Below are 26,003 nucleotides of genomic sequence, written 5' to 3' on the forward strand. Positions count from 1 at the left end.
GAAAATACATGAGGAGATATGCAATCTAGGCAACAGAAGAAAAAAACAAGGCGATATAATATTTACTTTTAAAGTATTTCAATAAAATGAGATTTGGAGGCATTTCTGTAGTTAGTTGACTTGGGATAGCAAGGACAATGGGGAGTTGGAGGGAGATTGTTTCCATACTTAATTACTTACTTAACAGGTAACGAGATACACTTGTCTGTCTGGAAAAAAAGCAAATGGCAGGACAGAAAATCAGGAGCATAAGATAAGTCCTTGAATCTTAGATTCACTTAGTAACATTGTGAGGACAGATTCATCTTCTCACTGGACATGAAGAAAAAGTCCCATTTGCTAGCCAAGCATCATGTCTGACCTGCTTTATCTGGGATGGTGGAAAGTGAAGCTGGCTGAGTGAAAATGTATGCTAAGCAACAAAATGTGCATTGATAATATTGTCATGGTAGAATCAAGTAACTTTAAAAGTGCAGTGGAACAGAATAGCTGTTAAAACTTTTGGTTCTATTTTGAAAGTAAACATAATGTTCTGTTGGGTTTTGTTTGGTGTTTTATACTACAAAAATTCCTCAGTGCTTACGTGCTTTGATATAAGCATGATAGCAAAGCAAATACTGTATTGCTTTGATTTTGTGGTCTTCAAAACTTCAGTAATATTTGTGTTGCACTCCTTTCTGCAGTAAAGGTATTATTTTATGCAAACAAGGCCAGGATTTGAATACTAGCCCTTGGAAATTTGATCAACAATCTCTTCAGTATTTCAGACAATTGATTCTGGTAGGTAAGAAACAAATGCTCTTGTGAAATAGGTGTGTCTGAAATAAGTGAATATTATTTGGTGATTTTTAATAGTCCTGTCTACAAACAACAATGAACAAGATGTTTTGTTACTCAAATAGTATATTATTAACTATTATTACTAAATGCACTATCAACATTTAGTGAGGAGTGATGTTTGCTCTTCACATCAGTCTGACTCTTGGTGCTATTGTTGTACTCCGGATAGTTTTGCTTGGTATGATGAATACAGAATTAAGTAGGCTTTGTCAAATAGTCAGTGACCATTTGTGTTATTTTGTGCTGTATATAACCTGCATGGACTTCCCCTCTTACTTGTAGGGTGGGACAGAACTTACTCCATGCCAATAACAAGAGAGCCAAAGGAGAGCAATCCAGTTGAATTAGGTAGAATGACCACCCACCAGCCTTCTTCCATTTCACTTACCATTTGCCTCATTTCAGAGATTTGAAAAACCTAATGCCTCCATTTGCCTTTGGCTTCATGGGTTGGAGGTTTTAGGTAGCAAATAGGATGAAGAATTTCGAATTCCTCTCTCTACTTCTACCATTTCTTCCTTTCTCTCAAATACCAATTTATTCAGTGGCACTTGATGGATGGAAGTCACGACCCACCTGGTCTCCAGTGCTCCATTTCAGCCAGGCAAGACATTTTTGTGGAGTTATTCAAGGGACTCTCTCTCCTCTGCGTTATGGGGGGGAGTTTTTTGAAAGAGAAAAAAAAAAAAGGAGCCATTTATGTGGCTGCAGGGACAATTTAACAAATAGATTCTAATCAAAATTACCCTTCAGCAATCAACAACCCCAAAAAAGGGACAAGAGAGCTGTTTTTATTTACCCATGAAAATGTATAGTGTAACTACAACCAAAACAAAAGGCAGCAAATGTTGGCAAATGTACAATAAACATAGTTCCCTAAAAGGGCTTCAATTTTGTATTTGAAAAAGCTACTGCTACCATATGTGTGCATTATAGTTCTTTAAGGAATAGTGGGATTTTTACTTGTATTGGTGGGTTTTTTGTTGTTTTTTGTTTGTTTTTTTATGAAAAAAGAAAAAAAAATCTCACATCTCTTGTGTATAAAACCAAAAACTCTTTAGAAGTACATTTTAAAGCTCTGTGGATGAATCTTATCTGGTGGTACTCTTTTGGCTTCCTTGAGAGAATAAGAGGAAATATATTCAATTACTGTTAGTTTTTAACATGGCTTTTGTCCAAAACTACTTGATTTTCCCTTCTGCTCTTCATTAAATGCAGAAATCGAACTGAGTTCTGTTCATAACAACGCATCTTCAGTTTAGTTTATTTCACTAGTGTTTACTGTTGATAGGTGTCATTTTGAGGACAAAAGCTTTTGTGACCACATGGTAATCTGTAGAACTTTGCATCTTTCTTAAGTAACACAAATTGTTCTCATGTGTGACCATAGATCAGTTTGATAAGAACATATTTTTATGCTATTAAGAGTCTACATGAAGGATGAATGATTTCACGTAGGTCTAAAGTTTAATGTATTTGAAAATTCCATTCCTGATAAACTGGCTTGTTCTGTGACATGTATCAATAGTGTGAATGAAGGAATATAAGTAGGTGCTACCACAAAAATTTGAAATGTGAATGTGTTTTAGAAGAAAATAAGCTTTTTATAAGATAGTATACTAACAGTTCATGCGCAAATTGTAATCTTACGTACGGAAATTCCATCTTAATCACAAGAGAAGTAAAAGCAAATGGTTCAATTTATTTTTTCAGGAACTGCAGTTTGAGAGACTGACTCGAGAACTTGAGGCTGAACGTCAGATTGTCGCGAGCCAGCTGGAGAGATGTAAGCTGGGATCAGAAACTGGAAGCATGAGCAGCATTAGGTAATGTACAAATTTTTTATTTCATTGTAATGAAATTAATTTTGTTGTTGCTATGAATTACAACTGCAAACAACTTTTATCATCATCTGGTAAAAAAATTTATACACCAGGAAGAATGAGATTTTAGTAGTCTGAAAATTTGCATTTTGATCTGCTTTTAAAAATGAATATTTTAAGGAGAGGCTTAGTTTCATGGGATCTCATATCTGGTTTGTCTGGTAACAAAATAACAGTCACATTTGGAATTCAGTGATTTGCTTAATCTGAATAGATTAACAGCAAAACTCCTGCTAGGAATAGAGAAGTAATTTTCAGACAGAGCTTTTAACTTCATATTTGCAGAGATGTTTTGATAAGTTTTTTGAACCTGGTTTATCATAATTTCAACATTCAAGGTATTAAAAGCTTTAGAGATAATTATTTAAGCTGCTGCTCTGACATCTAAATGCAATGATAAGGTGTGAGTCACTTTCACTTTTTAAACATTGGCTTTCTTAAGTTCAAGAAATTGTTCTGGTACTTTGGCTGATGGCAACATCATTTAAGAAACTGTAACAAAAGGATGATTGAGTTCTTGGTCAGTTTGGCGCAAGTGACGATTTTGGAGTTTTGAGCTTCTTGATATTGTTTTCTTTGTTTTCTTGGGGGAACCTAATAAATGAAAGATGATTGTACTTAAATTGAAAGGATCAAGAAAAAGAATGTTGTGTAGACACATCTGCTGCTTTTATCAGTGGAAATACTAGGAGTTTTCTTCTAATTATGTAAGATTAAGGATGATATGCCAAACCTAATGCCAAGAGTTATGTTATGCTAGTAGAAATATTACAAAAAGTACCACATTGGAAGAAACTATTCCTGAGTTTAAGTAATTCAGAATACATTTCGATCAAATGTATTGTTTTCCATTGTAAGTATGACATAATTATTCAGTAGAAAGCCAAAGATGCAATAAAAATGCCGAATGTATCAGTTCAATTTAAATTGCAAAGGTTAGAAGAATCTTTCACTAATTCAGCAGAAGCTGTGCATGAAGTTGACTTAAACATTCTTAATAAATCTAGTGAGAATTAAGTCCCTAAGATAAAATCTAACTTTATTCTATATAATCCTTCCCACCAACTAGTCTTATGTTAAAATTAGAGAAACTGTATTACTTAGAATTAAATGCAGAGTAGGCACTTTAGATTTTATGTATGTTTTGACTGCATTTCTGAAGTGCTCTCTGAATTGTGTTTGAAAAATAGAGAGTATGTTTGAACACTCCTACTGTTTTAGGTTTTATGATATGGATGCTAGGAAATTTCTTAGTTGGAAAGAAGTATTTTCTTGGTGAACTTCTTTCATATTAGTATAGTTATACTTTTGAGTCATCAGTGGTGTCAAGGTCACTCATGTTTCTTAAGAGACTGCAGTTATTTGAGAATTGTAATATTTTGACTACTAAAATCTCTGTGGAATAAACCATTACCTAGAATAACTGAGGAGATTTCATGCAAATTTTTGAGATCTGTAATTTTCCCCAGAAATATTTTACATGTGAGAGTTTAAAATTTCTAGCATTTGAACTAAAAAAAAAATTAAGAAATATTTTAAACACTATTGTCCATAAGATAACATCTGAAGTTTACAGTTAGATAGCTGTTCTTAGATATGGGAAGTGATTTAAAAAGGAAATCAATATTAATCTAATATTTTTTGTGTCGGGTCATTGCTTCTCCCATACGTACTAAATAGCCTTTTATTTTCTGTTAGCTCTAAAAATACCAAATCCTTATGTGAGGGGAGAGAACTAATACAAGCATTGTCAAATATTAATCTAGCTCGTGTGCTGACTTTCCAGTGCTCATCCAAATTTGAGAATGTTTCCTTTACATAGTGTAGTCAGACAAAGACTTTCAAGATACAAAATTATGTAGTAGAGCAATATGTGTTGAGAAAAAAGCTTAGTCTTTTGGAGTGTCTCAGGGTATGTGAAGCTTTCTTAAACACTTTTTTCCATAGATGTGACTCTGAAGCTAAGCTTTTTAGACATTCCTGCTTTAAAACAAGGGGATAAATTTCATGGCACATATTAAATGCTCTAAAAATAAGTTTCTTCCTCATACAGGGGAATTTGAAGATTTTGCCATCTTTATTTTTTATTCATCTACTGAATAATTAATTTGTTCCTGTAAGAATGCTGTTCTGGAGAAACACAAACTAAAATCAGAACTTATAATTGTTTTTACTAAGCTTTTATTGATAAAGAGCTTTTTAAACAATCTTTAAATCAATTGCATTTATTTTAAACACTGTCATTATTCAGAATGAAATCCTACTTATAAGTCTCCAGGAGAAGTGAATATATATCCTTCAGAGACTGTTGGCTTATGAAACCTAGGCTTATTTTTCAAATGCTTTTCCATATCAAGGAATAATCAAACTGGACTGATTGTAATCAGCATAACTTAATATTGGGGAGTTAGATTTTTTTTTTTTTTACCACTTTGATATAGTTCACTCAAAATATATAAAATTAATTTTTCTTTTTAGTGTTTGTTACCTAAGTCAGGCTAAAACAGCTTACAGTGGTGTTTTCTGCCACAACAAGTGCTTATAGTGCTCTTCATTGTGAGGATATCAGAAAAAATGAATTCTGCTTTACCTCCCTGGGATAGTAGTTTCATGAAGTCTTCCTAAATGTCATAAGCTTGTGCCCTTGAAACCAGGTTTTTAGGAACACACTACAGGGCTGTTATTTCTGGCTTCAGTTTTGTACTCTGTACTCACCTTGCATATTTGACCTTGACCTGTAAGGAGTTGTGTATCCAGCTGATCCATGAAGCTCCATGTGGCTCAATTTTCACCCCAGAAGGACTCTCTATACAACCTGTTCTTGTTACAGGAATCAGGATACGGAAAGTAGCATGAGGTAAATTTGCACAGCATGACACAACTCTGCACAGAGTTCCTCAGCCAAGATCCTTCATGGGGGTCCTGGAGCTGACACTGCTGCAGCTCCCTCCATAGCTCAGATTGATCAAGCATGGTGAGTGGCAGGTCTTAGCATCCAGGAAGGAAAGGTAGTTTCTCTGTTACAAAGTGGTATTTCTGTAGTGTAGTTTGCCTGTAGGTGTGCCACTTTGTTCACAAGACATAGGACTGGCCACAACTGACTGCTCTTTGCAAAATTCTGATCGTGGCACGTCTTGCTTAAGGGACACAAATGCTCAGTTTTACCACAGGACCATCCACTAACTTTGACTAATTCATTTTTAGCATGCAAGGAAACACCAAAGATTTAATAGTGTTCACCAGTGTTGTGCCTACCCATCTTACAGCTGCACCCCATCAAAATACCTGAAGTAAATTTCCTTTGTCATATTCTTGATCAGTAGTAATGTCTTAAGAGTGTTAGGGGACTGTATTCACTAGGAATTGTACCAAAAAGACTTGCTTGCCTTCTCTTCAGGAACAAGTTCTTGGCTGTGAATCAAAGGGGGAATTGATGGCTTCTGATAAAGCTGAATAAAATGCTTAGACTGTTAAGTTGGATGAAATTTAGGGAACTCTTCCATGCTACAGTGTTTCCCTCTTGGCATGCTCTGAGCAGTTCATTACTCAGCCTGCTGTGTATTAAAATTTCATCATGCATTGCATAAGGAGCCAAGTCATGTTCTATACTACTCCATGCCTCTGGCTGAGGTGTTTATTCCTTCTGGGCCAGATCCATCAGTCTGTAACTCCCTTTTGTAAGGAAGGTGATTAGATACCTGCATAGATTTGAGGTCTTCAGTCTCTAATAATTTTAAGCACATACTAACGTATATCACATTTCTGAACTTCCCCAAACCACATCATGTAGTTCCTAAAAACAGAAGCTGATGAAAGAAAGTCAGTTTTTTTCTGCCCAGAGATGAGAACAAAATCTCTGAACCGCTTTGTATACTTAGCTATATGTTTTCGTGGGTTTTTTTTTTTTTTCAATCAATTCAGGCAAAATACTGCCACAGAATGGAAAGACTGTACAAGCAAGAAAATAGATGTATACATGTAACATATATGGAAGCTGTGTCTGTGCACAAATACCCTTTGGACTTCACCAAAGAACTGTACTTGTTAGTAAATCCTTGAAACTATAAAATAAGCTGTTTTACATTCTTTATCACTGTTTTATGTGAGCAGCTTATGTTTGTTAGCTTATCTTTTGATGCAGCCTTACTGTTTGAATTCAGTAATCTCAAGCATAGCCTACTTTTTTTTCTTTGAACAAATAGTGTGAAAATTTTTCAGTCAATAGAATTTTCTCAGCTGAATTTCAACCCACCCCTGAAATTAGTAGAAAGTTTTTGCAATTTACTATTGAAAGTGTCCTGAAAAGACTGGTATTTGTGCATGAGTGTCTGTATTTTTGTTCCTGTATTTTACAGGTAGCAAAACATAGTCTAATTTACTGTACTGCATGGAGAGCTTACCTGCTTTTCATGTGCTTTCTCCAATGTAGTTCTCTCTCTTCAAGATGTTTGTGTTAGTCACGCATTATTATTGCAGAATCTGATGTTTCACTTAGGAGGATACACATTTTTTGCATTCCGTGAAAAAACATCCAGCAAATCTAACTGATAAACTTATAAGATCCTTTATTTGAAGAATATTTAAAAGATAGATAAATGCACTGTAACATAGGTAGACGATTTCCACTGTGTTGATCAAGTAAATAAAATTACAATAAATACATTTTCTGTATAGCTGTGGGTGTACAGAAGATTTAATTAAGGTTATTTGTTGTAGAAGTATATCTCATAGTTCTTGCAGATACTTAATGTTAGGGGTTAACAAATCCATTAGGGCAGTTGAGGTGAGGCTGCCACAGCCTAGACCTGCACAGGCTGGAAAAATGGCCCAAGTGGAACCTTGTGAACTTGAAGGTCCTCCAAGATATGAAGTTAAGATCCTTGACAGGAAGGTAGGAGCAGCTTCCTGTTTGCAAGCCCTGGTCCTCATGAGAGATTTCAACCACACTGACAGGAGGGACAACACAGCAAAGCAACAGCAATCTAGGAAGTTCCTAAAATGCACTGATGACAATTATCTTCTTCAAGTGGAAGAGGAACCAAGTAGAAAAGGTGCTATGCTGGACTTTGTTCTCCCCAACAAAGATGAGCTGGTGAACATGAAGTTTAAGGGCAGCCTTGGACCCCCACTGTAGGAGAAGTGCAAGTTTGAGACCATCAAAAGAGTCTGAAAGTGCACAAATCCATGGGACCTAACATGGTGGCTCTTGAAGGAACTGGCAGATAAAGTTGTAAAGCTACTTGCTATCCTATTTGAAAAGTCATGGCAGTCTGGTGAAGGTCCCACTGACTAGAAAAGGAGAAACATAATCCCCATTTTCAAAAAATGAAAAAAGGAGCACATGGGGAACTACAGGCCATTCAGTCTCACCTCTGTGCCTGTCAAGATCATGGAGCATGAATCCTTCTGAAGGCTCTACTAAAGCACATGGAAAATGTGGAGGTGGCTGTTAGCAACCAACGTGTTTTCACCAGGGGCAAATTGTGCCTGATAAATTTGTTGGCCTTTTATGATGAGGTCTCAGTCAGTGGATAAGGGGGGAACAACTGACATCATCTGGACTTGTGCAAAGCATTTGACACTGTCCCACATGACATCCTGGTCTTTCAACTGGTAAGATGGATTTGGTGGATGGAATACTCTGTGCATAAGGAATTGGCTGGATGGTTGCAATCAAAGAGTATTGGTCAATTATCTTGTGTCCAAAAGGAGACCTGTGATGAGTGGAGCTCCTCAAGGGTCGGTACTGGTACCAGTGCTACTACCAGTGCTAGTAGTAGATGTTAATCTTTGTTGGCTACATGGACAGTGGAACTTGAGTGGAACTGAGTGCACCCTCAGCAGATTTTTGTAGGACACCAAGCTATGTGGTTTGGGTAACACACTGGAGGGGAGGAATGCCATCCATAGGGACCTTGACAACCTTGAGAGGTTGTTGCGTGAGATGAGTCTCGCCGCAGGCGAGAGCTCGGTTTGTAAACAGAGTCAGTCAAGCTAGTGCTGGTTCAGATTAGTATATGAAGCCAACTCTGATCCGTCCGGCTCTGGAATCTTCTCCGGAAGCCACACCCTACCGAACCCGGGCATGCGCATTTGGGCTAGCCCCAGCTGGCACAGGTGGGGCGGCACCGTCCGGGCACCTGCTGCCTACAAGAGGTGGGCACATGAAGTTCGGTAAGACCAAGTGCAAGGTCCTGCACCTGTATCAGGGCAATCCCAAACACAAACACAGGCTGGACAGAAAATGGATTAATAACAAGCCTGAAGAGAAGGACTTGACTGTCTTGGTTCAGGAGAAGCTCAACATGAGCCAACAATGTACACTTACAGCCCAGAAAGCCATCCATATCCTGGGCTGCATCCAAAGAAGAGTGGTCAGCAGGTCAAAGGGTGTAATTCTCCCTTTCTGCTCTTTTCTTGAAAGACCCTGCCTAGAGTAGTGTGTCCACTTCTGGAATCTTCATCATAAGAAGGACATGGAGCTGTTGGAGTGAGTCCAGAGGAGGGCTACGGAGATGATCAGAGGGCTGGAGCACCTCTTCTATGAAGACAGGCTGAGAGAGTTGGGGTTGTGTAGTCTGGAGAAAAGGAGGCCCCAGGGAGTCTTCCAGTACCTGAAGGTGCCTTGCAGAAAAGCTTGGGAGGGACTTTTTGAAAGTGCATGTAGTGAATGTAGCAATAGGATGAGGCAGAATAGCTTTAAGCTGTGAGAGGGTAGATTTAGGTTAGACATCAGGATGAAATTCTTTAGTGTAAGGGTGATGAAACACTGGCACAGGCTGCCCAGAGAGGTGGTAGCTGTCCCCTCCCTTGAATTGTTAAAGGTTGGGTGGAGCTTGGAGTAACCTGGTCTAGTGGGAGATGTCCATTCCCATGGCAAGGAGTTTGGAATTAGATGGTCTTTAAGGTCTCTTCCAAACCAACCTTTCTGTGATTCTATGAAATGTAGAAAGGCAAAACAATTTCTGCATCTTGGATGGAATTAACGCCATGTGACAACAAAGCCAGGGGCTGTCTAGTAGAGAAGTAGCTTTACAGAAAAAAAAAACAAAACAAAAACCAAACAAAAACGTGCAGGGTCTCTTCAGCAAAAAACTGAATATGAGTCCACAGACTGTCCTTGCAATGAAGAAGTGCAGCTGCACTATGGGCTGCAGTAGTAAAAGCAATGCTAGCAGATCAAGTGTTTCCACTCTTTTATTTGGAATTCTTGAGGCTACTGTCTTAAATACTGTATCCTGTTTTGGGCTCCTCAGTACCAGGAAGGCATTAGCATTCTGGACCAAGTTCAGTGCAGGGCTGCCAAGAAGATTGGAGGCTAGAGAACACATGGTGTATGAGAAGAGGCTCGAGGCAACAAGGGGTTTTAAACCGTAGGATGAGAAGGATCAGGAGAGGTCTTTCTCGTGTCTACACCCAGGCAATGGAAGAATGTAGAGAACACAGGGAGCTTCACCTCTGGCTAAGGCAGATCCTGTCAGCAACAGTGGATGTACCTCTGCAACTAACAGATTAAAGAAGGGGAAAACTTAACTGCAAAAAAAGACCTACAGAAGAGGAGGTAAGAGCAATGCCAGAGCAGAGATACCAAGGTCAGTAAGAAAGGAGGGTAAGGAAGTGCCCGAGCAGTTTCCCCTACAGCCTGTGGTGAGGTGGCAGCTGTCCCCCTGCAGCCGCGTAGGTGACTGCTCCCGCAGCAGCCGTGACTCTGTGTGCAGCCCAGGCGGGAGCAGTCTGTGCCTGAGGGACTGCACCTGTGGGAGGGACTCATGTCCCAGGGGTTCCTGAAGGACTCTCCCTGGAGAGGGACCCCGCGCTGGAGCAGGGGAAGGCTGTGAGGAGTCCTCCCCCTGAGGAGGAAGGAGCGGCAGAAACACCGAGTGGGGAACTGACCCTAAACCCCATTCCTTGTCCCCCTGTGCTGATGCTGGAGGAGGAGATGGAGAAATTGGGAGTGAAGTTATTTGGGCTTGGGAAGAAGAGAGGGATAGAGTAAGGTATTTACTTATACTCTGGTTTTATTTTCTCTCTGTCCTCTTTTGATTTGATTAATTTTTTTTACCCATGACCATAATTGGTGAGGGAAACCCCCTGTGCCCTTACCTCAACCCCTGAGCCTTTGGGTGGATTTTCTCCTCCCCATCCCACAGTGAAAGGAGGGTTGAACGAGCAGATGTGTGTTTTTTTTGTTGCTGCCCGGACCTAAAACCTGACCCATACAACACTGTTGTGGAGTAGCTCAAATCTAGCTACACTGATGAGAAATGTTTTGTCAATGCTAAGCATGGTACCATCTGATATATTTCCAAGTCTTGTATAAAGTTTATGATGTGCTATTTGTGTATATGTTTGCTGTTAAAACAGAATACCCTGTTAAAAACATGATGTAGGTTTCAAGGTAGCAGAGATAAAAAAGGAAACTTTCCTTCCTTGTTGAATAATCATACGTATTTGCTTATAATGCTACTAAGCCAGCAAGAGATGACCTGGAAGGAAACATTCAGATAGTGAAAACTGGAAAAAAATAGTGGAAAAATGTGCAAGTGTTTGTATACCCTAATGTTTTCTTTGAAGCCTTAGCATTATTTGAGTTTTTTGCTGTCTCTTAAAGACATAAATTAAAAAAACCACAAACCCAACAGAACAAAGCCAGAGAGATTTTCCTACAAAATGTTGAAGAGATTATGTTCTTGTTACAATCCTGAAGGAGTTTGTTTGGATAATCTTAGCAGAAAAAGAATGAAAGCAGCCTTTGTCAGACCCCAACTCAGAATTAACAATGCAGATTTAATGCTTGGCCAATTTGTTAAAGACATTTTTTTCCCATGTTAGTTTTCAGTCCATAGCTTTGCTAAGTCATTTAGGGGTTTTCCTCCATGCCATTCATCTTCTCTGACACTCTGCTTACCTCCTACAAAAATCAGTGGTCACTTTCTACTTGTTGGGTTGTTAGCTGGTGGATGATGGTCACTGTGCTAATACATGTTCCCTAGGCAATAGGTGGAACCCAGCACTTTTGAAAATTGGACTACTAATTTACATGACTAAACACGGGATTTAGGCACTTCTGAAATCTTTGCTTAGAATGAGAGTTTTGTGAAATACAGGAAGTTGTCAAGTGGAATGGAGAGATTCTGTTTGTTGTGATAACTGTTACAATGTACCAGGCCTAATTTCATACCCCAGTTTGACATTAATAGTTATGATGCTGGCTTCATGTGTACCAGAATATGTAAGAGTGTTTGTGTTATAGACTATGTTTTAGAAGTAAGAGAAGTATTTCCCTGATCATACTGAGGAAATACTGAGGTCAGTGTTTTCAATACTCCTGTTTTGCTTTGTATGTACTATGTCTTATGGCTACGAGATGTAGAAACCTGAAAGGTGATGAATTCTGTATCCTATTGGGTCACTAAATTGCTTTGAGACCACTACAAGCAAAGGAAGATATGGAGAAAATGTTCATTATAAGAAATAAATTGTGGTTGGAAGAGTTGGTATAATACATATTAATTATACGATTAGTTTATTATATTATGCAGATTGACAGTTTCTTGGGTTAAAATATCAGAGTTGTGATATGATAATACAGTGCAACCTGATTAAAGATTTAAGTTTGATGCTGTCTCTACTCACTGTATAAAAGTCCAGTACTTAGGGAAACTTAAAAAAGCCCACTGAGATAAGAAGTTGTTACAAAACCATAAATACAAGATAAAGTGAAGGTTTTACAACTTTTTTGTGTTTCCATTAATAAGAGATTTGTAGGGGCTTCCTGCTGGTTCTCCACAATGAGACATTTCAAGAAAACAGATTAGTCCTGTTGAACCTCTACAGGGAACTAACCAGGTTCACATTTTTGCAGCAGATAAGCTTCTGTTGCTGAACAGTAAATTTCTCACAAATGTCCAAGTAATCAGGTCTAGTATAATTTTCTTTTTTTCACAGTACATCCATAGCATTTATAATAATAGTATGGGTCACATCATTTCCAGATATGTGTTTGAAGGCACTAACTCCAACAAGACTTTTAAAACACCCCCTCCACAGATGCTCTTCCTCTTCTGCTTGCCAAGTACTCTCCTGAGTTATCACCTCCATGAGAGCAGTAGCACAGTAATATTCAGCATTGCCGAACTCATAACACTGTCATGCATATGAAATTAAGGTATCAGATTTTATTTTAATCTCATCAAAGTCACTGCAGAGAAGCTAAAACAATAGGGATATAAATATATTTCTCTCTAGTGCTCTAAGAAAGGATCTAAACAGGCTGAAAGCCTTATCTTGATATGCCAAGTACAACTTAGATTCTCTCTTAGCTCAAGTCTTTATTTCTTCTGTTTCACTAATACCAGAACACAAAAAACCAGAATTAAGACAACAGAAAAAACATCAGATACTTTACATACAAACTGTCCTGGTTTGGGCCAGGATCAAGCTAATTTTCTGTCTTGTAATTTTACTTTGAGCTAAATCTCTCATAAGTGTCTGTATGTGCTGAAATTAACAGCAAGTTTCTCAGTCGGTCTTTGCTTCTTGGTGTGATAACACTCGGTGTTTGTAGTTGTGGCAAGAGAATGGTCTGCAGAACCAAGGACACTGCTCAGTTCTGGGGAACATCTTATGCTTCGGAAAGAGAAAAGGAGTAAAGAGGCCACAATTGCAACCCTCCTTTAGGGAGGAGTGGACATGATAAATGACCAAAATTGACCAAAGAGAGTATTCCATCCCAAACACGTCATACTTGGTGTGTGTTTGAGGAATCACAAGGGTCAAACCCCTTCCTTCTTCCTTTTCACCTTTGCCCTTCTTCACCCATCCCAGTTTGCTTTGGCATCCTGGGATGATTCTGTCTGTTCCTCTGCCTGTGGTCCTGATCCGTGCCAGCCCTTATCTATGTGTTCCTGCCTCCAGCTCCCGACTGCTGCTGACTCCAGGAGTCCAGCCTGGACTTTCCCAGGGCTGCCCTGCAGCCTCGGGTGATGTGAGAGTTATTGGGGGAAAAAGGGGAGGAACGTGGTATCAATTTTCCTGTATATTTTTCTGTGTATTTAGTAGTTTTTCCTTTGTATCATTACTGTTTTCATTAAAGATGTGTAGTTTAGTTTCCAACCCATAAGCCTCTCTCCCTTATTCTCTCTCCTTTTTAAAACAGGGAGGGGAGGGGGATTAATAGAGAGCATCTGTCGTTTGGTTAATTGCCAGCCCAGTGTTAAACTGTGACACAAACATTTACTGATATGTAAACTGATGAAGACTGTACTTAATAGTGTGTTCTCTAACAGTGCACTCGTGTCTTGATATTAAGATATCTGAGAAATCTTTCCAGTAAATGCATTAATAATTTAGATGGGCTATTAAAAGTCTGACACTTGAATATTACACTAATTTAAAAAAAAAAACAAAAAAACAAAAAAAACCCAAGCATGGAAATACTGAACTAGGAAGTATATTGTAGTTAATGTAAAACGTAGTTGTGACTAACAGAGTGAGGTTCTGTGTTCTGAATACCTTTGACATGCTCTTTGTTGAAAAATTAGAGCAATACAATTTACCATTAAGGATGGATAGACACTGTAATAGATTGCCTGAGGAAACGGTGAAAAATATCATTTGAAGCTTAAGGACATGTAAAATGTCTATCAAGAGTGGGATGCAAGTGACAGGACTGTTTCTCTAGAGGCCTTCTAGCTCTCCTTTGATGATACTGTGGTGGTCTCTGTTTTAATAATCTGACTTTTTTTTGTCCCTGTCCTTACTTACTGCAACGTTTTTGGATAATTTTGGAGGAAGACAAGATTGAGGATAGTGCTGAGAGAAAGTGCCTTGCTATTATGAAGTTCTTGAATTTGGAGTGTTTGCAGGGAAGTTTGATAAAACTTTTCAGCAAAGTCCATTTCTTGTGCTTACTACTTGTGGGTCAAAGGTACTAGATACCATTTTTGTGCTATCTTAGAGGTAGCTAGTTTAAGAGTAAGAACAAACTCTCTTACATGTTGACAGTATTTAATGGCCATGGGTAAATGACATCAAAAACTGAAACCAGAAGTAAGGTGTCCAAGGTCCTTCAAAGATTAAATTTTGAGGAGTTGTGAACAGAAAGAATGTAGTAATGTATGTCATTGTTATTGTGCAGTCAGCATGGTTTGTATTAAACCAAGATTTCAGTTATTCCTAATTTTCCTAGGCTGAACCTTCCAGATTGGGTATTTCCTTCTCACAAATGATGTTCAGCACATGCTGACATTTTGAAGCAGATTTCTACTAATCATCATAATTGTTGTTGTTACAAATTTGCACAAACAAGCCTCATTATTAACAAAGGAGCTAACTGTATCTTTGCACAGAGATAAATCCCTATTTTCCTGTAAGAAGTCAAGATTTCTCTTCATTGTCATCCCATACTTCCCACCTTGTTGTCAAGGTAAGGAGGGGCCCATCCAAGTCCCAGTGGCAAGAAATAGACCTCCAGGTGCATTTAGTATCCCAATTACATGTTTATATGGGGGGAAACTTTGGGGAGGATGAGCCTTTATTCAAAATGGGAATGAGGCACCTGGAATAACCCTAATTCAGTATATAAAGTGAAGATTTGTATATAATCATCACACAACAAAATTGGGTAAATGAAGGATTGGGTGGAGCAGGATAAGGAAAATGAAAGAAAGAGAAGCAGTGTCTACTGAAGAGCAGGACAGGAATATAAGGCAGAGGAGTCAGAGGACTCCTGTATTATGCCCTTCTTACAGTTGGAGAACCAAAGACAAAAGTTGAAAATACCCATTTATCCTGGCTACTAAATCTGAGGATTCTAAGACTAAATGCTAAAGAGTTCTTCCTGGCTTCATCTGCTTCTATGAGTTGTCATCATATCTGTATGTCAGTTCCTGATCTGGTTATTAGGATCCCTGCATATAGGCTATACAGAGAAACAAGAAGAAGATAATACCTCTCAGGGATTCAAAGGAGCCTTTACAAGATTAAAATTAGGCAGCAGAAGTTGATACAGTTCCACTGTATTGCCTTCAGCTATTATAAGCAGATGCTAGTTCTTTTCCTGATGCACATTTTGCAACTTATGAAACTCCATTGGTCCTGTAGACAGCAGCATCCTTCCTCACAAACATGATTTATCCCCAGAGCAGTTTAGGAACTGCATTTTTACAAGGACTAAGTCCAAATGCAGATTGCTGAAGGAGTCCCAGAACTCCAGGCAAACCAATATTTATTTTTTCCCCCACAGATGAAGACAAAGCCAATCTTGTTGCTGTTCTTGAGGAAACAAATTCAGTTTTGTGTTGAGTTTCAAAGAAATACTGCAGTCAGGCATTAGTATTTTCTCTCTCTTCACCACCCCTAGAGCTTCTGCTGTTCACTGTCTAAGCTTGCATGGGTGACCTTGACTTCATTCTTGAGCATCCTCTCTTGTAATACCTTTCTTTTTCTCCATTGCCTAAGTCTGTATTCCACCAAACTTAATGAAGACTGACATTTGTGCTTACCTCCCTCTCTCAGCACTTCCTTGCTTTGTCATGTCCTGGTCACCTTTTACCAAGTGCAGATACAGAAATAGTTACTAATGCTTCCTGCCAAAAGCTCATCCAGACTAGTTTGTCTGTCCTAAGTAAATGACTAAGTTAATTTTGCATTCACCTGCTCTTGGTTTTAACAAAAGCATAGTTGTTTGCCAATGCAATCTTACAAGAAATTGGAAATTTTCCATAAAAATGCATAGGTGGAAGTTGGGGACATCTTATCAGTCATAGCTTTCAAAAATAAACTCCTCTCAACAGCTGTAATTTCTGCTGTCACATCAAACATGTGTCTTGCCATGATCTGTGTCTAAAAAAATCAAATATAAAAAAATGTTGTATTTAGCTGTAGTGTTTGATACAGAAAAAACAAGACATACCAATTCACTTTGAAAAAAAAAAAGGATTTGATTTTTCTCTTGTCTTTTTTTTCCTTACTTTAGAAATTAACAGCAATATAACAGAACATAAATAACAAAAAATAACTCAATTATTTGGCAAACTCCCTGTGTTTTTATGTAATAGTTTGCACAGGAATTGGTCTTGATTTTTCTTTGTGTTATCTGTATACTTCTGAGGAAATGACATAAACTTAATGGTGCTGCTACAACTGTGGCCACTCTTTAGTGGAAACTGAGCTGTGCATTCCTTGATACTGGCATATATTGAGTATTAAAAGTGCACAGGAAGTATTACTAATGTATTTAGTTGAATTCAAAGAATGGCATGAATGAAGACTGTTCTGTTTCCACAGGCACCTCACAACTGGATAGCAACATAACTTTGAATGGCTAATGTTACATGCTCTCTAGGCATGTTGCCATTTCAGCAGTTAAGGAAGATTTTATAGGTTTTAATGCATTAAACTGAAAGGGGCTTTTAAATCCCTCGTGCTTTCAACTTTATAATAGATGTGGTCTCATTTACTGCTAATTGTGAATAAATATTCTGCCTGCTTTTGTCTCTCTTATACTTATTTAGGTTTTTTTACCCTGTTCTTTCACAGCGCTCATTTGCACAAACAAAGATTTTTTTAAAAAAAATAAAATTCTTTCACACCAGCTCTCTCTACTTCTTCACTCTCTAAAGATCAATAATCCCCAGCTCCCCAGATAGAGAGAAAGAAGAGATAGTACAACTTTCGAATCCACTCTTTTATCTTCAGATAACTAGATCAAGATTAAGTAGTTATATTTTGTTTTCATTTAAATCTTTCCTGTGCATTTTATTTTGAAAGTCTTCGCCATAAATATTATCCCACAGATAGCCATGAATATAGATAGCTACAATAGGATTAAAATCAAACTGAGTACAGTGTAAAATTTGCCTAATTTTGAATATCCTATGAAAGTTACCTTAAAGGTACCATGTATAGCTATAGCTTTTTTTGACTGTGTTCATGAATGACTAAAAGGAGCCAGTGATTACCATGAAAATAATGTCCCTTTCTTCAAAACTTATTAAAAAAAATGTATGTATATAGGTCCCCAATACTTGGTAGAAATATTCTAGCTTCAGTGAAGTTTTTAATTAGTTTCACAGCCACAACACTCCTCCCCCCCCAAATTGAACATCAGTTTCAAGCCGGCTAACTTGGTAGCAGGTTTTATGGATTCTGGCCCATGTTTCTGCAGCAGCCTTCCTGCAGGGTTAAAGCAGTGCTCTCCCAACCTTTTGATTGTGCACATCTATCAGGAAAACATTTTTTTAGCATGCACTTACAGTAAATGAATATTTTTTATTTATAGATTATATATGTGCACTACTGTACCCATATATATTATGAACTTTAGAAAACATAAAGAAAAAAAACAGGGGATGATAAAAAAATGAAATAAACACTATTTTAAATTTTCTTTATGTATTAATGGCACAAAAATATTTAATTCCTGCAGTCCAGTGACTTGTCTTGAGCAATGCCTGGTATGTGTGCACCCAGCTTTGGAGACCACTGGCATGGAGGACCACTGTGGCAGTAACTTTTCCTCTGATTTCATGTCTTATTGAAACCTGGTAGATGCAACCTTGCTTTAGGTCAGACCCTGCAAGAAATGAGTAAGAGACAGAAGCTTTGGCAAGATACCTGTGCTGGCCATGAGGGAAGAATTCTATGTAACTGCAGTGGTAGTGGATCAAGGGTTGGACTTGATGATCTCTGAGGTCCCTTCCAACCCAGCCAATTCTATGATTCTATGGGAGTTTCCCCTCACCTAGGACATCTGAAGAGTGCTGTCTTCCATTCACAGTATTGGGTTCTGTATAGAGAATGCAGCAGCAAGTCACACCAAAATTGTAGGTTTCTTCCCCTTCTGTCACTCCCTTTTTTCCCAGAGACACATCATTAATCCTTAATTTTTGGCTCAGGTTTATGGGTTTAGTGAATAATACACACATAGTTATCTTCACAGTAAGTTAGCATTGCTCCTGGGATTTTGCCCTCCAAAGGCAAGTACTTGGCTTTCTTCGGATACCTTCCCAACCATAAGCTGAGGCATATATAGTTGGGATGTTACAATGCAGTTAATCACTCCTTTTTATGTTTATATCACTCATTATGAAATTTGTTTATTTAAAAAAAAACAAAACAAAACAGTTTGTAGGTAGTATTTTAGTCTAAACTCAATCAGCCATTTCAAACTAATACAGTAACAGCATTTTAGCAATCTCAATCTGGAAGCATTAGACTATATTGAGTCACTTTTAGTCAAAACACTAGATTAGCAGATACAGAACATTACAAGAATTTTCTTCATTCCACTTGTCTAACTCATCCAGTTATATCAGGGCTTAGTATTTCAGCTATCCAATTTTTCCCTTCCAGTTAATTAACAGAAAGCTCTGGCAGAGCTGTGGAAGTTCATGGCCAAATAATTTGTCAATGAAATGTAGTGTATATAAATTGATAAATGTAGCTGTTATGAGGAAATAATCGTTGCAAGTTGCTGATGATAACATAAGACCCTATTAATAATTCTGAGTAATCATCAGCTCTACTTTATATCCTTGTCTACTAAATACATCACATCACAATATATTTTATTTTCCTTCCTAGGGATATGTAAACATTAGGGCACAAGTGGCTTCATATATGAAAAGCTTTTGCAAAAAGCTTTACAATTTCCTCTGTCTGGTCCATCCTAATCCTGATGAAAAAGTGATCAAAACACACGTGGCTTATTCACACGTAATGGTGTTTATAAATCTGCTTTTGATAAGGGAGGTGTGGCTGATACAGTAAATTACAGAAGCAGTGTGAAACAGCTTCTGTAGAGGCATTTATGTTTCACAGGATTTTTTTTTCTGATTCAAAAAAACTACTGGAAGCTGTATGTCAAAAGCACAGGACTTTTATTGCTGGGTATTCCTCTCTCATCCACCTCTTCTCCCTTCCGTTCCTCTTGACTTTCCTCCCCCCAGTGTTTGCAACTAGTACTGTAATTAAGAAGGCAATAGCATTTACATTTGGAGTTAAAGACTTTTCAAGGCCTTCACCTTCCTTGATTCTTTATTTTTGGCTCTAGTCAGAAGTTCCAAAAATAGAAAAAAGGTTGTATATTACCTTCCTTACCACTGTAAGACTGTAATAGTACTTCAACTCAATTTTGTTCTGATTCTGAGCGTTTTTTAAAATCCATGTAAATGTTGCTACAGCTAACTTTACTAATGAACTAATTACATCTTAGTCTTAGCACTTATGGAATGAGAATTAGCCAAGGCCTTCTGCTTTAATTTTTACATAGGTTTCCACTTAAAACACTTAGCTTTTGTCATTACTAATCCATGTTGCAGAGAAAGGAACAAAATAAAAATAAAATTATTTAATGCCTCTGAGTATTTTAACAGTAGTCCATCATTAATTAAGAGTTTTATAATTTAAAGCTATATTAAGTTATGCTAAACAGCAATGATGCTAGTCTTAACCTAATGCAATGACATAAGTTAGGATTTTAAAGGTTTACTTTGCTTTTTTGTTTAAATTGTGCACAGGAATAAGTTGTTTGATATATTACTGTTTTTCTGCTTAGAGTTGGAATGGCTTTAATTTAGCTTGTGAAATACAACAGTAGATATCTGTCATCAAATAAACTATGAGAAGCATTTCCTGTTTAGTGCAGGATATAGGATGAAGTCTAACACAGAGCAGATTGGCAGCTGGAACAGGACTGTCTTCCATTGAATCAGAATTCCCTTCTGACTGTCTCTTGGCTTTTGGAGGTATCACCTTGTCACAAGTTAATGTTGAGCCAGCAATTAAACAAATGACAGATGCTGTCTGTTAATTCCCCTCCCTTCCTCCATAGAGAAAGGAGAATAAGGGAGAGAGACTTAGGTGCTGGAAGTTAAACTACACAGCTTAAGTGAAATGGTAATGATGAAAAGGAAAAGAATTAAATATCTACATTAAATATGCACAAAAGCAATACCATGTTCCTCCCCCCTTCTCCCCAGTAACAGTCTTGTCACCATCGGGTCTGCAGGGCAGCCTTGGAAATATCCCAGGCTGGACTTTTAGAGTCAGTGGCAGACAGGAGCTGGAGGCAGGAACACACAGATTGAGAGAGAGATTGGGAGGTTGGGATTGATTGAGATTGGGATCAAAGGCGGACAAATGGACAGAATCCTCACAGGATGCTGGCCATGGACAAAGAGAGCTTGACTCTTGTGATCCCTCAAAATTTATAGTATGACACTTATGGGATGTAATACTTCATTTGATCAGTTTTGGTCACCTGGGTGCCCTACTCCTCCCTAAAGGAGGGTTGCATGTGTGACCTTTGTACTCCCTTTCTTTTTCTGGAGTATAAGATGTTCCTCAGAACTGAACAGTGTCCTTAGTTCTGCAGACCATTCTCTTGCCATAATGATAACCACCGGGTGCTATCAGTCTTAGAAGCAGAGACTGACTGAGAAACTTGCTGTTAATTTCAGACGGTGCATCTACTTATGAGAGACTTAGCTGAAACTAAAAGCTACAAGAAAGAAAATTGTTTCATCTTGGCTCAAACCAGGACACTCCTTCTTTGCTTCTGTAGAAACTGTCAGTCACTTTGTGTCCTTAAGCTTTATCATCAACTCATTACAATGAAAAATAGGCACATAGTCGCCCATGTGTTCTGATAACATATTTTTTCAAAAATGGTTCGCAGGTTAGAATCTGAGGCTTCGAGAAAAGAGGTAGTAAAGTTTGGAAAAGATGATAATGCTTTCACAGGTGATTGCAGTCTGAGTGAATAAAATACTTACATGAAGGTCTGTCAGAGGTATTACATGCTGTATTTCCTGTTAATAGCTATAGATAAAATATTATATGCAAGCACACATACCTATTGCAGCTGACATTTTTTTCTGTTTCAATGAAGTGTGCTTACCTTCTTTCCTTAGGCTTCTTTGACTTGTACAGCCTGAAAGTATGCAGGTAATCTATTAAAAAACCCTAAATAATTAAATCCATTTTGACTAGTGTTTAATTTTACTGCAGCCAAATCCTGTACAGTGTGACTTGTAAGCAGGGAGGAGGCTTTTTAATGGAAGATACTAATCCTGCAGCTGGACTTTATTTCAGTGACCTCTCATTGATTTCAAAGGTACTGCTTGGGTAAAGAACTTTAAAAATGACTTTTGATTTTTCATATTTAATTTCTAGTGGAGCCGTTGCTGTATGGAAAAGAACTATGGAAGTAAAAATAAAGATACTATGTGGTTAGAAGTACCTTCTGTAGATTTGAATCTATATTGATTTTCACAAGGTTGGCAGTATCTACTTTGACTTACTTTGCCATGGTTAGAGGTTAATCTTAAAAAGACCCCATCTTACAGCATTGGTTTGACATTGGTCTTTGGAATTGCAAGAGAGCACAGAGGCTTTGAAAAAGCCAATGCAATCACAGCTAAATTTAAAAGATCTGTATTAGATTACAAGTTCCCTTTTGTGGAACGTCAGCCCCTTGAAAATCTGTAGGAATGAGATTTTGAAGATTTCAAGGCAGAAATTCAAGGTCATTTTCTTTTGGACCTTTATATATCAGAAAGGTGAAATCTTAATTGCTTTTCATAGCACAATTTGTAAAGAGATAATTTTTTACTTTAAACATTTCTTCTTTTCAAAAACAAGGGGCCTAGATGCCATGCCTCATGGAGACATGTTGATTTCTTTCTTTCAGTTCTTTCATTAGGTGGTCTCACATGCAGGGGAATGGGAAAAGAAAAGGAAAAAAAAAAAAGAAAAAAAAAAAAAAGAAAAAAAAGCTGTAGCTGTAGCTTTATTTTCATGGAGGAAGGAAAGATTTCAGGGGCTGAATGAAGCATTGAGTTCTGCCAAGACATCCATTCTCTTCTATACCATCAGTGCTCTGCCAAGACTGTCTCACTGTGATACCTCCTTTATTTTTAAGGTGGAGACTTTCTAGAACTAGGATTTTTAGGTTTGCAATTTTTGGGGTTTGCAATATGATAGCATGAAGCCTGATGGGAAAGATGGGAAAGATTCACTGCTCAGAAAAGCTTGGCCTGTTCTCTTTGAGCAGCGAGCTGGCAGTGAAAGACATAAAAGAGGGAAGGAAAGAGCAATGAATGTGCAATAAAGTTTATTTATTTACTTGACAGGACACTATGCACAGTTGGTATGAATTTTCTTATCTCTTCCACTGTCATCTTGATGGCCTTTTGGTAGTATCAGGGGGCAAAATTATTAGCATTAGATTAAAAAACATGAGGACAAACAGGCTCTTATGGGAAATATAGTATCTAAAATTGCAGTACTTACTATTTTAACTCATTTCCAAATGCCTTCAACTGCCAGTTTTCACTGCATTGGGGTTCTTAAAATAGTGCTGATGTTTTAAAAAAGAAATACAAATAAAATCAAAATAAAAACAAACTCACTGCATTATTAGAATTTTGTATTTCAACTAAGTTCCTAATCTATAGAATATTTCCTACTGGAAATGCATTTTTACTTAAGTATCTTTTTTTTTTCTATTTACCAGAAACAAAACCACGCTTTTAGTTAATCATAATAATAATCGGGTGTTTTGTTAAAAGGGTAGAGTAGTCCTTCAGTGATTTCCATTTTTTCTCTGAGATTTTGATTATGCAGTAATTAAAAAAAACTAAAAGCACAAGTGTCCAAAAATCTCATAAGTATTAAAGATAGTACTCAATGCCAATCAAAGTCATGATATTTTGAATACTATGAATTAGTTCACTTATTAAATAATATCTGTAGGATGTCTTGATTAAAAATACAGTCCTTCTTATTTATGTACTTATTTATTTATTTACTCAAAGGGTTATAAGAGAACATGTAGAACTCATTGTTTTAGTTACTAATATTTTGAGCGTAGACTTTCAGAATATGCTGTTCTTGAGATCCCAGTTCATGTGGCACTTTAAAGAGAAAATTGAGTTTCTACCCTGAGCACATTAAGACAGGCTGCAGGCTACGTGCTGATACGGTCCTCTGATTTGGGGAATAGAGTGGTCCTGTAGCGCCTGGCTGTATTTCCCCTGCAGGGTCATCACATCTCATTGCACTGACTTGTCCAGACAGGGAGTTCTGGCTATCTGCTTGTAGCTCCATCACTGTTCATTTAACCCATTTTCTTTCAAGGGGAAACCGAGGCGTGCGGGTTCATAGTGCACACTCGCAAGGTCTCACAGTGAGGGGCTGTCTGGTTGCAGTCAGTCTCAGCAGTTAGGAGACACTCCTGGGTACACAGGCTCTGATATATCCCTTGTTTCTGTGCTTCTGGGGGCCTCTGCAACTGCCCTAAGTGTTAACCTGGTTTTTATCATTCCAAAAGTACTAACATGTCTTCTAACTGCAAACTCTGATAAGAGCACCAACTGTTCTTCTTGGTTCTTAGTTCACCTATAAGTTTTTCTTTTTTTTTAAATCTGTTTTACAGTCGAAACTTTTAAGTTATGCTTGTTCTTGCATGATGATAAAGAAATATCAGTGACAGTTCCTGTACTGTGGCAAGGCATCAATCATTGCTCCTTTGCACGTAGGGTAGCTGTGTAATGAAATGTAAGTTATGTTAAGGAAGAACCACTTTTTAGTGGAAGCTATTGACTGTAAATATGAAGCTTTCAAAGACATTTTTAGAGAGTACATTTAAAGGAGAACTGTGTCTAATTAAATGGCCAGGAATTATTTCATGCAGACTGTTCAAGTGTTCTCTGAATTAATTAGACCTGAAAAGCCTTTCAGAATATATTCCAGTGCTTTACCTGCTTCTCAGATAGATAGCATTGTCAATTTTTACCAAGTGTAGCAGCCAAGTGATAATATACTTTTCTCTGTGAGCTCAGTGTAAGATGACTGCACTTGCAGACTTGTCTGGGAGAGTGACAATGATACAGAACTTGCTTTTTGATTTGCTTGTGTTACTCTGTAGATGTATAGGCAGGTTGTTCTTGAAATTAATGTGTTAACATTATGTTGCTATACACTGGTATCTTTAATGTCATTTCCATTTCATTGCCTTATCCAGGGCAACTCAGGTTACCTAAGGTACTGTTTGTTGTCTGCTGACAGCATAGTATTGGTAAGACATTCAGGGCCACTGCTAACAAATGAAGAGTGTGAGTATCCTTGCCACCATCTGCTAGATAAATTTGTGGAATGGTGCACTAGCAATGCTCAAGTTTTCCAGAAAACTTTCCATGCCTGTCCTGTGAACTAACCTTCAGCTGGAAAATGTAGGACACTGAGACAGAACGTCAGTGTCCTGAAGGTACAGTGCCATTTTTAAGACGTGTCTGTTTCCCAGTCCTGTCTCCTGGGTGAACACTGATTGTAGCTTTGTCTCCAGTCTATGTGTGGCCCTGTCATCTGGATGAACCTTGGAGACTTATCTCCTGGATAGACCTTTGAGACTTGCACAAGTGCTTGTCTTCAGCCCTGTCCCTAGCCCTATCTCCTGATGTCTGTGTCTTAAGTCCCTAGATGAATCCTGGGCCTGACTGATTACTTCATTGTTTTGGCAGCTGTTCATAGGATCTGCTATCACCACTCTTCTCTGCTCAGTCCTTTGTCTGAAGTGAGGAGCTTTGGCACAGTGCAGTGTGGGGCATGTAGCAGACCCAAGATTAGTCCCTGAATATTTCTTCCTGAGGGCCTTCTGTAGGGTTCAGCAATGCAGAAAAGTTTTGAGGACTCTCTTCAGCCTGAGAGTTAGAATTCAAAGGAGTGGAAATCTCAGGGCTTTGTTCCCACATGAAAATGAGCTCCGTAATAGAGACAAATCTATTTTGCTACCTCCAGAGTCTGGTGGTTGTTTAGGGTTCCTAAAGATGAGGGCTTTCTTCTTCATGAAGTGAATGTAACTCCTTGTCAGCTCACACACTGCAGTGTTGTATGAAGCAATACACAATAGCTGAGCCCCTACACCTTTCAAGAGCCCTTCTGATGGCATATGAATGCTTAGTGAGTATTTGGTGTACCTCTAGAATAACGTTCTCAGCCAAGTTTCCTCCTAGAAGAAGGTAGTTCACACACAGTGTAGCTTTTCTGCAAACCGAACCAGCATTTATTAGGGCCATTTCTTCATGGACTCCCTTCAAAATCAGGGAGATGCAGCCTTAGCACGTGAGTTCATCCTATGCTTAGTTTGGTCTGATGACTGCCACTGAAAGGAGCAGTAGCCCTCTCATGCTCACACCACTTTTTGTGAGCTCCTTCTGCTTTCTCTTCTGAGTTTGACTTGTCACAGTAAATCTTCCCTGCTTGAAGGGAAAGCTA

General features: G+C 38.1%; 1 protein-coding gene across 7 annotated transcripts in view; it reads left to right on the forward strand.

The window, feature by feature from the left end:
* The window catches only part of CTNND2 (catenin delta 2), a 630,944-nt gene that overhangs the window by 239,523 nt on the left and 365,418 nt on the right, over positions 1 to 26,003 (forward strand). For all 7 annotated transcript variants that reach the window (XM_071736667.1, XM_071736669.1, XM_071736668.1 and 4 more), the window contains one exon: positions 2,554 to 2,666. In XM_071736667.1, coding sequence (XP_071592768.1) covers positions 2,554 to 2,666 — 113 coding nt within the window. The remainder of the gene's footprint in view (positions 1 to 2,553; positions 2,667 to 26,003) is intronic.

The sequence above is a fragment of the Heliangelus exortis genome, chromosome 2 (genome assembly GCF_036169615.1).
Source record: "Heliangelus exortis chromosome 2, bHelExo1.hap1, whole genome shotgun sequence".
In the NCBI taxonomy this organism is placed as follows: Eukaryota; Metazoa; Chordata; class Aves; order Apodiformes; family Trochilidae; genus Heliangelus; species Heliangelus exortis.